Below are 12121 nucleotides of genomic sequence, written 5' to 3'. Positions count from 1 at the left end.
GAGAGAAGGCCATCCGAGGCTGATCTTGTTAAGCGGCCTGTCTGGTGTTGCTGGAGGCGCTCCTTAAGATAGGCTGGGCTGGAACCATATAGAGTTTTAAAAGTCAAAACCAACACCTTGAATTTGGCCAGGAAAACAACTGGTAACCAGTGCAACTCCTTCAGCACTGGAGTGATGTGATCTCGCCGGCAGCTGCCTTTAATCAGGCGAGCCGCCGCATTCTGTACCAGCTGCAGCTTCTGAACCGTCTTCAAGGGTAACCCCACGTAGAGCGCATTACAGTAGTCTAAACGAGAGGAGACCAGGGCATGTACTACCAATGGGAGCAGATGGTCGGGAAGGAAGGGCGCAGCCGCCGTATCAGATAGAGTTGATACAGTGCTGTCCAGCTCACAGCTGACACCTGAGCCTCCATGGACAGCTGGGAGTCCAATATGACCCCCAGGCTGCAGACCTGGTTTTTCAAGGGTAGCCATACCCCATTCAACACCAGGTCAACATCCCCCAGCCTCCTCTTGTCTCCCACCAAAAGTACCTTGGTCTTGTCAGGGTTCAGCTTCAGCTTATTCCTCCCCATCCAGCCACTCACCATCTCCAGACATTTGGACAGGGATTCTACGGCCAACTTTGGTGAAGATTTGAATGAGAGGTAGAGCTGTGTGTCATCTGCATATTGATGACACCGCACCCCAAACCTCCTGATAATAGCCCCCAGCGGCTTCACATAGGTATTAAATAGCATCGGGGAGAGGATGGAACCCTGTGGCACCCCACAAGTGTGCGGCCACAGGTCCGAAACCTCCTCTCCCAGTGCTACCCTCTGGTACCTGCCGGAGAGGAAGGACCGGAACCACCGCAATACGGTGTCTCCAATGCCCAACCCCTCCAGGCGGTCCAGGAGGATACTGTCATCAACGGTATCAAAAGCCACTGAGAGGTCAAGGAGAACAAGGAAGGAACATGCACCCCTATCCAGAGCCCTCCTCATATCATCTACCAAGGCGACCAAGGCCGTTTCTGTCCCATGCCCAAGCCTGAAACCTGACTAAAATGGGTCTAGATAATCAGTTTCTTCCAAGTGTGCCTTCAACTGCACCACCACCACCCGCTCAATCACCTTGCCCAAAAATGGCAGATTTGAGACTGGGCGAAAGTTGTTCAGAACTTGAGGATCCAAGGAGGGTTTCTTTAAGAGCGGTCTTATCACTGCCTCCTTGAGGGCTGATGGCATCACTCCCTCCTCAAGGGAGGCGTTCACCACTGCCCTGATCCCCTCACCCAGTCTCTCTCTGCAGCCCATAATGAGCCAAGATGGGCAAGGATCAAGTAAGCAGGTGGTCGGCCTTACAGATGAAAGCACCTTGTCCACTTCATCAGGAGGAAGAAGCTGGAACCGATCCCACAAAACCGGTTTGCCACAGGCCGCCTCTTGCTCACTAACTGTATCCACAGCGTGCAGAGTAACACACGTAATCTGATCAATTTTATCTGCAAAGTGCCTTGCCAAGGCCTCACAGGAGACCTTAGAATGCTCCAGTGGTTCAGGAGCCACAGGACCGACCAGGCTCCGGACCACTTGGAACAGTCTCCTGGGACAGCACTCTGCAGACGTGATAGAGGCAGCATAATATTCCTTTTTTGCTGCCTTCACCGCCACGTGATAGGCTGAAGATACAGCTCTAGCCCGTGTCTGATCGTCTTTGGAGCGAGACTTCCGTCAACGGTACTCTAGCCGTCTCACCTCCTGTTTCAGAGCTCGTAACCACGGATTGAACCATGGTGCAGTCCGAGCCCTGTTCAGGGGGAGAGGGCGTTTCGGAGCCACCTGATCTAATGCCCCAGTGATTGTGGCATTCCAGCCACCCACCAGGGTCTCGACCGAGTGGCCGTTGACGTGCCCCAGAGAATCCCCAAGCACGTTCAGGAATCCATTTGGATCCATAAGATGCCTGGGGTGGACCATTTTAATGGGTCCTCCACCCCTGCGGAGGGGTTGTGGAACCGAGAAGTCCAACGTCACCAGATAGTGATCTGACCATGACAAGGGGGTGGTGGATATACCCCCGACTTCCGGATCACTCCCCGCTTCTCTAGAAACAAACACAAGGTCTAGTGCATGACCGGCTACATGGGTGGGCCCAGTTAGAATATGGTGCAGCTCCCAGGAGGCCATGGTCTCCATGACGTCCCGAGGTGCTCCTGTGAGGATGGCCTCCGAATGTACGTTGAAGTCCCCCAACACCAATAAGTTAGGGGACTGTGCACGCACATCAGAGACCACCTCAAGCACCTCGGCCAGGGAGTCAGTCGTGCAGCGGGGTGAAAGGTACACGAGTAGAATCCCCAGACTGCCCTTTGGGCCCAACCTCCGGTACATGCACTCAGCAACCTTGGTCTCCCGGAGAGGGGGTCTGGTGAAGCCCAAGGACTCTCGGTAGATAACAGCCACTCCCCCTCCCCGATCCCCAGCCCTCGGCTGCTGTGCATATGAAAATCCAGCTGGACACATGGCTGCAAGGGTTGGAGCAGCAGCCTCGGCCAGCCAGGTCTCCGTAATACATGCCAGGTCTGCACCCTCATCCAGGATCATGTCATGGATGAGGGAGGTTTTCTGGGTAACAGACCTGGCATTGCAGAGGAGCAAACGAAGGCCAGAAGATGGGGTCACGCCTCCCCCAGCCATCCTTTGGCTCTGGACAGGCCCGGAGCAGGGCACAGATACTACACATCTCTCCCTTGTTCCCCTTATCTGGCACGGCCTGCCCCTAGCGCTCCGCCAGCGCCTGCCGCCCAGCCTCAGTATGTTCTGGCCGCCAACACTCCCTCCACTGCCTCCATCAGGTGGACGCATGCCCCCTCGCTCCAGCCTATCAGGCAGGCTACCCACCCCTAAAAACACAACAAAATTCCCCAGAAAACCAACAACAACAACAAACAATTAAAAAAAAAATTAAAATCCCCTTAAAAATAATGCCAGGCAGGAGTCCACAGGGAAGGCCTGGTGGTGGTGGTGGTGGTGGCGGCGGCGGCAGCAGCAGCAGCAGGCGCACCTCTTCCCTGATGGTGGTGGCTTCTCCTGCAGGCCCTGGCTCTCCCAGGCCACCTCAGCCAGCCAGCTTGTGTAGCCCCTCCAGGGAGGGGCAGGTGGAAGCAGCACAGCTGGCTCGGTACCTGGGGGCCTGGTCCTGCAGGGACTGGCGGTCTACCAGACAGAAGTCTGCAGGGAAGGCCTGGTGGTGGTGGCGGCGGCGGCGGCAGGCCCAGCACCAGCAGGCACGCCTCTTCCCTGGTGGTGGTGGCTTCTCCTGCAGGCCCTGGCTCTCCCAGGCCAGGGTGGCTTATTCAGGGCCAATTCAGGGTGGTGTGTGTGTGTGTCAAAGCTAAATAATGTTTAGGAATTAAAAATTAATTATTCCTTAAGAATTTTTTAATCCATCTAAAGGAATCATTAATCTTACACCCGTTTCCTAAGGAATTTAACTTCTAAATAAGTCCCACTGATTTCTTCACACGTGCTTAGGAGCTCAGACTGCATATGGGGTGCATCCCAGTGGTAGATAGCTCAATGAAAAGCCTCTTCCAGTTCAAAACCAAAATAAAACCTTATGACCTCCATGTAGCTTTTTGTTGTGCTTTGTGCCATTCTTATATGGAAAAGATTGAAAGTATGACAAAACATGGTAGTCGGTATCAACAGATGATAGCCATGGTAACTCAGGTGCCTGGATCCTGCGTTTGCCCAAATAAGACATACGTTCTCATTCTCTCTTCTTTACTGTGGTATTGTGGAATATGACATTTGCCCACCCAAATGTTTAGTCACGTCTAAAGTACTAAAGATTGCTCTATGTCAGGGGTGCCCAACCTTTTTGGACCTGTGCGCACATTTGGGAATTTGAGAAACTGCTGTGGGCACCACCACAGAATGGCTCCCACGGAGGATGTGGCTAGTCATATCATGGCTGCCGTAGGGGCCTGGCTAGTCAAAAGTGAGCTGTAGAGATGCAGGTGGGGAGGGGGTGGAATAGTGAGGCTAGAGGTTGGCTGGGAGGCAGGAGGAAATACCAAAGTGAAGAGGTAGAGGGGAGACAAAGAGCAAGGCTAGAGGCTGGGAAGGGGAGAAACAGGGAACTAAAGAGCTTCGGCTATTGGGCGGTATAGAAATGAAATGAATAAATAAATAAAGAGCGGGGGGAGGGGAGATAGAAATAGCGTGAATAGAATGGAGGTGTAAAATTTCCAGATATTTTGAAGCCATGGTGGGGGGGAACTGTTCCCTCCCCCTGTTTTCTCTGGAAAATTATTGAAATTTTGGGAAAAATTGAAAAATAAGACATTTTTAGCACTTTTTACAGATGTAATTCATTGCTTTAGGACAGCCTTCCAAAACTACAGTGGCCTCAACCTGGTAGGGCACCAGGTTGAGGAAGGCTGCTTTAGGAACATAAAGCAGCCTTTCTGTTTCTAAAGTTATATTATGTATAACATGATTTGCTCATAAAGTTATCATTATATTTTAAAACTTTAAAGAGTGGACTCAATTAGTAACTTTTTAATTATTGTCTGAATAAACTATACTTTTAAAATTTAATATACCAAACATGATTAATTTTATGAGTAAACCAAGTTATACATAACATATTTTAAGTTCCTAGTTTATGTCTGACCAGAAGGAACTTCAGCAAGTACTCCCTGAAACATTTGAATCATCCTAGAAGCCAGAAGAAGCAGGAAGAACTGGAGGGAGAGAAAGACAAGTTCAGAAACACAGGGCTCAGTAGAACAAAACCCAAACTGTCAAGAATGTACATTTAATTCCATATTGTGATATGGTGACTCTATTCACACAGTGGAAAACTGAGCATGACTTGGAGCATCCCGAAATGTCTATCAGTAAGAGAGATGCATTGGATCAATAATTTTAATAAGAAATGGAAGAAGTAACTATGCTGAGAATCTCACGGAGAGGATTACAAAACCTTTTTCCCCATGGCTCATTACAACCAGACATTTTACATCTCTAGTCTTTCCATAAAAGTCTTATTACATAGTTTTTAGAAGTCATTTGCGGGGAGGGGAGTAATGGCTTGGTAAACACCTTGTCTTAAATTCTAAAAGAAAATTTTCATAATCCAACGCTGTTCAATTTTTCCAATTTTTTTAGAAAAAACAAAAATGGTCCTTGGAGGAAAAAAAGGGGAAAAAAACTTTCGTGCCCCCCCCCATATTGTCTGGGGGTTTTTCTGGGCCTTCACATCTCTAAACTAGAAAGGGAGAGAAAGACTGTCCTAAGGTTTTCCAAGTTTTTTACATGGAATAATGGGCTCAAGGGACAGGAAGCCAGATTCCAGCTGAACATCAAGGAAAACTTCCTGACTGTTAGAGCAATACGACAATGGAACCAATTACCTAGGGAGGTGGTGGGCTCTCCCACACTGGAGGCATTCAAGACGAGGCTGGATAGCCATCTGTCGGGGATGCTCTGACTTAGATTCCTGCACTAAGCAGGGGGTTGGACTCGATGGCCTTGTAGGCCCCTTCCAACCCTACTATTCCATGATCCTATGACTGGTGAGTTTCGTAAGCACCCTCAGAGGTCCCTGCAGGCACCGTGTTGGGAATCCCTGCTCTACGTCCTTGTCATATCTGTGTAACCCTATATAACCGTAGGGGGTTTAAGGCATACCTGCCACTTGCATTACAGGTTGAACAGATATGTTAGATCCATGTGGTGTATCTACCAAAGCATAGCCATTTGCGGCCCATATGTTATATATCTGAACTTGCATATGTCATGGAAACATTGTGAACGAGTACTTTTGGCCTTGCTTCCCTGGCCTGGCACACATTGTTATATACACTTGAAACACTGTGGTTTTATTAGGTACAGAGCAGAGGTCTGGAATAATATGTGAAGCGTCTATAAAAACCTTTACTCGTAATCGGTATCCACCCCCTGGTAATTATTTTTACTTCCAACTCACTTCTTGTAAATCCTTCTAATTCTAGAGAGATTAGAAAGGTGATTATAGTACTCTTTCTCACTTTGTTTTTGTATTCTCTAGGTATTGCAGCTTCTTTCGCTGTCAAGCTTTTTAAAGCATGGATGCTAGAGAAAGATGCCAATTCAGTTACCTCCTCTTTAAGAAAAGCTAGCTTAGACAAGAGGTTGCTAGTAAGTATTTCCTTCCTTCCTTCCTACCTTCCTTCCTCTTCTGGTCTTCAAATAATAAAAAAATAAAACTATAAAAATAAAAATACAAACATGAAGTCTAAAACGAATAACAGCAACTGCTTAACATTAACAACAAGAGATGACATTAGCGCAAAGACGTTTTTAAAGCTCTAAAAGATTTTAACTTTGGAAAGCCTGGGAAAATTAAAAGGTCCTCACCTGACACCAAAAAGGAGTGCTGCAATCGCTGAAAAGGCCTTCTCTCTAGTAGCACCCTCTGCACCTCCTTTCTAAAGATTTCCTTCCTTTTATTTTAGCTAACCTTTCCACCAGAAATGATGCTCAAGGGGACTAACAATAATAAAATTGGGATTGAAACTAAACTTAATTAAAACATCACATAAAGCAAATAAATTAAAGCACAGCCAACCAGCTAAGAAAACCCTTCAGCAGCAGACCTGCTTACATGCCAAAGGATTGCCTGAATAGAAATGTCCTTTCCTGACGGTGGTGGGACCCAGAGAAGGCCCTCCCTGGAAAATCTTAACATCTGAGCAGGCTCGTATGGGAGAAGGTGGCTTTTGAGGGCCAGACTAAATGTTCTACCTAGCATGGAGCCATGTGCGCTAGTTTTCTTTACATCTGTATAAGTGTGGTACTCTGAGGGGTGTGTATATAAAAACCTTCCCTCTGCCCAGTTTTTTTTGCAAAATTCTACCCCCCACCCTCTCCCCATGCAGGGAGAGTGGGGAGTGAAAAAAAAAACATTCCACTGAATCAATTATTTTAAAATTCCCCCCATGGGGGTGGGGGGTGGAATTACACACACACACACACACACACACAAACAGGAGGGGGTTTAACACCCCCCCCCCCCCGGAACACAGTGGTTCTGATCTGAATCAGGTCTGCATATGCTTATACAAGGTAAAGAAAATGAGCATGCATGGCTCCACCGTGCATGCTAGACAGAACATTTCGTTTGGCCCTCAGATAGCCTGGTCCCATGTTGTATGGTTTGTCTTGAGCATAGTGAAATAGGTGGATGTGTCCTACCAGTGTATTCAACTTCAGTATTACTTGAAAAAGTTTTCTGTATCCAGTCTTGCCTTTTGGCCAATATGAGGTTTTCAGGTGGCTAAGCTTTTTGGAGTATATGGCAAGCAGCCTTAGGAAGGAGCCAGGAATTGCTAAGAGAAGCCCAGCTTCCATCCCGACACCTCTTCAGTCCTGCTCTGAATCTTCATCTGAATTGGGAAGGAGACCAATCAGGCAGAGCTCTTGAGGTAGCCCAGGGATGGCACAGTTCAAAGAAGTCAGATGCTCCAGAGATGCACAGAATCCTGTGCATAAGAAGGGTTCTTAAAAGGAAGATCCCTTTTAGGAATCCTAGGACATCTAGCATTGCAGCCAGAGTCTTTTGACGGATGAACATGTAAGAACTTAAGTTACAAGCACTTAAACAAATGTCACCCTTGGCCTGACATTGTGAATACCGCCAAATACTTTAGAGATGCTGGACCTTGAACAAATATTGTTCCCTAAAGATGGAATGATAAACCAGTGGTAGCAAATCAGTGCATATTGAATTACTCTGGCTTAAGTGACGTGTGGGCTAGGTGATTCATGTTGGTTCTCGGTTGTGTCAAATTGATTTTCTACATATACCACTACAGCACTGCAGAAAATATTTAAAGGGTTGAAGTGCCTTAGGCAGGGGCCATAGCTCAGCGGCAGAGCACCTGCTTTGCATGCAGAAAGTCCCGGGTTCAATCCCCAGCATCTCCAGGTAGAGCAAGGAAGAAATCCTGCCCCAAACCCTGAAGAACCACTGCTAGTCAGTGTCGACAGTACTGGGGTAGATGGACCAGTGGTCTGAGTCCGTATCAGGCAGCTTCCTATGTTTCTGTGTGTATACCTTGTCACCCCCGAGCTCTGCTACTCCACCCATCCCATCACACCTGCCTCTGCTGTGTAGCTGCCATGGGCACAGGGGTGGCCAGACCTTAGGAACATAGGAAGCTGTTTTACACCAAATCAGACGGCTGGTCCGCCTAGCTCAGCACTGCCTTCACTGACTGGCAGTGGCTGTCTAGGGTCTTTCTCAGCCCTATCTGAAGATGCAGGGGATTGAACCTGGCCTGTCTGCATCCAAAGCACCTACTCTGTCACTGACCTACGGCCCTTCCTGGTGACAGCACAAGTGCTGTTGCAGTTCTGTCCATATCCTCTGGCTCCCAGAAGATACAAGAATGAGCGTGGTCTGCTGTGCTGCATTTCCATGGCAAAGCAGACGGAAGAAGAACTCCTTTCTCTGTTTTCTGATGCCATCAGACATGGCGAAAGATGCAAGATGCTGCTTTGCAGCTGAGCTCCACGTTGTCCCTTTCATGCCCCTCTGCCCCAAAGCTGGGAAGGTGTTGTTATGACTGAACCAGACTCAGCGTTAGAGCAAATTATTGGGCAAACCAACAAAGCAGGCAAATAGTCACGCACAAAGGTTTCACTCCAGCATGGGATCAGGCAGGGGCAGGAGTGGTCCAGATATAAGCAAAGGTCAAAGCAGTTAAGCGATAAGATTTTTTAAATTTATTTCTATACTGCCCAATAGCTGAAGCTCTCTGGGCAGTTCACAAAAATTAAAACCACGAAGCGAAGCATAAAACAATATAAAATATATTTTTTAAAAAATATACAATACACAGTCCAGAAGCAGAATCAAGCAAGTCCAAGGGTCAGTAGCACAGAAGGTCCTTCACAAGTAGGGACGTACAGATCGTGTAAAATCCGTTCCATCTGTTTTTCACAGGTTGTCAGGCACCTTTCATTCTATCATCTATCTACCAATGGAACTGGATTTTTTAAAGTTTCAAAATGTGTGCAAGTTTGCATTTGCACAGATGTGAATCTGTGCAAATTCATACATGCAAAGCTGTGCAAATTCCCACAAAATGCACAAATCTCCCTCAAAATGGGGGAAATGCGCCTTTTTGGCTGGGTTTTTCAATGTTGGTATATATTTCTCCAATGAAATTTGTGCAAATTCCCAAAGGCTGGAAAAATGGTCTGCAAGTCGGTGGAAGCCACCCGACAGGGGAAAAGCCGATCCACTGCAGAATCCATGGGTCGGATTCATGAAAAGCCGAACTAATTTGGATCTGTTGCTGATTTCTCTGACATCCCAAATCACAAGGCAAGGTCTGGAAAGCACGGTATAAGGCACAGGAACAAATGACCAACATTATTCCAGCACTGGCTAGGCGAAAACTGAAAGCTTATATAGCCAGAGCTTTCTGAGCCCCTCCCGAGCAAGGCTCAGCTGCAGTGTGTTACAGCTGCAGTGTGTTTTGCCCACTTGCAAAAGTCCTACTCAGGAGGAGGGCCTTGCTCACAAGGAGTCCTCCTTTGTAATCGAACACTCCTTCTCAGAGGAGCCCCATTTGGCCTGCCTTTTGAGGTGGCAGTGTTCTCGGGGGCTAGGGGTTTGCCCAGCCTCTGCCTTAGAGGTGGAACTCCCCTCCTCTGAGGGCCCAGGCTCCCCCAGATCTGCTGACATGAGTGGCTCCTTGGCATTGTGTGTCTGGGAGCTCCGACTCCTCCTCAGAGGAGGATTCCTCCATCAGGGGCAAGACAGAAAGCCTACCAATCATTCCAGGAGCTCCTAGCCAGAACTGGGTGCTGCCACATGCCTGTGCTTTGCCTTTTAACGTGCCGCCAGTCCTTATGGCAAAATTTAAAAGGCAGCATGCCATCTCCAGAGCCTTGTCAACAGCTAGCAGCAATGCTTGGCCAGTTGCACCTGCAGATTCTGTACCGCTCAAGCGCTATCCTAGAGCAGTGGCTACGTAGCCCGACTAGGTGGTTAATGGCAACTACAACTGCCCCTTTGTGAATGGCGAAGACGAGGTTTTGTGTTCCTGATGGGTCCCCATCCCTCCCTGCCCCAAGTTATGTACGACTTTGAACACTTATTTTAAAATGCTGTACAAAAAGCGACTTTCTTGTTTCCAGGAACTGTTTCCAGCCAACCGTCAGAATGTGGAGCACTTCGCCAAGTATTTCACAGATGCTGGCCTAAAAGAGCTTTCCGATTTCCTCCGAGTCCAGCAGTCACTGGGGACTCGGAAAGAGCTACAGAAAGAACTCCAGGAGCGTCTTTCTCAGGAATGTCCAATTAAAGAGGTGGAGAAAAGTGGTGTTTTCCTTTGATTCAAACCAGAAGAAGAAACAGTCTTAAATGAATATTGACTACAGGGGAAAGAAATGCAAAAATTAGCTCTTAGAATGGAGTAGCTACATAGCGTATGAAAAAAAATGCTATTTTATAATTGATTGCAGTTAGTGCTGTGACCTTTATCTTAATTTTTTTTTTTAAATAAGGGTTTTTCCGCTTGAAACTTAACCATGCAAACACTGGATATGTCAGAGACAATTCTCAGAGCGTGTGTTGAATTTTTCTCAGAGCAACTTTTCTAGCTCTTCTGGTTGCAGCAAGTAGAGAGCTCCTGCTCTGAAAGGCAGCCTCGAAATATTTTAAATTAAAAAAAAATACAAAACTTGTGAAAAACATTTAGCCGTACCTTGGTAGTCCTGGTAGTCATGGCTTCCAGTGGTCACAGGGCAACTTAGACCCAGATGTCATATCTTCCTTGCCTTGTGCCCATCCCATTTTTGTCAAAACAAAGAAATGTACATATTAGTGCTAAGAAATGATATACTAGATTATTACAGTAGCGAAGCAGACACAAATACGACATCATGTTTCAGATGGTACCCTCTTCCTACAGCTTTGCTACCGTTTCCCTTGATGAATAGTTTATAAATGACCCCAAGGTCTGAAGGAGGGGGCAGTTAGCGGGCCTGGCAGTAACCACCCCAGATATTTGTGGTGCTGTTGATCATGTGCTTTGAGCACCTTTTGAATTCAGAAATCTGTAAAACCATTGCAGGCTTTGGAGGTGTAGTGTTAAGTGTTTCTAGCTACCTGCCTGTTGGGAGGTGGGTTGCCACATATAACACCAGCTGTTGATGTTATATCATTGCTAAGAAAGCATTACTGCAAGCCTACAGTGGCATGAGAATAATAGTAAAGGTTGCTTTATCGTGTGGAAGACGTGACATTGCACAGAAAACAATCCAGCCATCCAGGGACAATCCTTGTCAAAGGATGGAATAGGTTTGTGTGTCACATGTGATGGTTGCCCTCTAGTGGCTGCCAAGTGAACATTTTTTACTCCCCATCTGGCATGTTGCAATGGTATGAATGCTCATTTGCTGTATGATGACTCAAGTGCAATTAGGGATGTACAAGAATTTGGTTTATATTCGCAAATCACATGAACATGTTGCATCGCAGCCCTAAACGCGAACAGGAGAATGTGTTCTCTGAAAGCATTCACAAATTCTCGAACATGTGTCTGCATTTGAATTTTTTTTTTTTTTAAATCAATTTTTACACTGCACCTTTGGAAACTATGCAGAATTTTTGCAGCTTTTTCCCATTCATTTTGCACAGTTTTCCTGTACACACAAAACAAACAGCTTGTAAACAAACACAGTAAATGCAGGGGGAGGAGCATCAAGTTGATGTTCAGAGAATATAAATATTGTTTGTTCACCCATCCCTGAGTGCAGTGAAGCCCCTTTTCTATATTCTGTCGAATATTTCCTCTGGTCTGAATGCCCTTGATAAACGTAGGCCTTCAAACCAAATCAAAAGTTTATTTATTTATTTATTTATTTATTTATTTCATTTCTATACTGCCCAATAGCTGAAGCTCTCTGGGCGGTTCACAAAAATTAAAACCAAACAACACACAATAAAACAATTTAAAATATATAGAACATTAAAACCACAATATAACAATACAACCACAATAAAACCTAGCAGCAGTGCAGGAGTTTAAAATACAGATTTAAAACAGCAAAGCTAAAAATTTAGAAAGC

At 46.5% G+C, this 12121-nt stretch overlaps 1 protein-coding gene across 7 annotated transcripts in view; it reads left to right on the top strand.

Moving 5' to 3' along the window:
• BZW2 (basic leucine zipper and W2 domains 2) overlaps window positions 1–12121 on the top strand; it is a 63888-nt gene that overhangs the window by 38734 nt on the left and 13033 nt on the right. For all 7 annotated transcript variants that reach the window (XM_084858650.1, XM_084858646.1, XM_084858648.1 and 4 more), the window contains exons 7-8: window positions 6066–6175; window positions 10187–10357. In XM_084858650.1, the coding sequence (XP_084714776.1) occupies window positions 6066–6175; window positions 10187–10357 (281 nt within the window). The remainder of the gene's footprint in view (window positions 1–6065; window positions 6176–10186; window positions 10358–12121) is intronic.

Source organism: Heloderma suspectum, chromosome 5, assembly GCF_057233095.1.
Source record: "Heloderma suspectum isolate Gila_16-S chromosome 5, 16-S_ref, whole genome shotgun sequence".
In the NCBI taxonomy this organism is placed as follows: Eukaryota; Metazoa; Chordata; class Lepidosauria; order Squamata; family Helodermatidae; genus Heloderma; species Heloderma suspectum.
The sequence above is the reverse complement of the archived record's forward strand: the minus strand, read 5'-3'. Positions and strand labels throughout refer to the sequence as shown.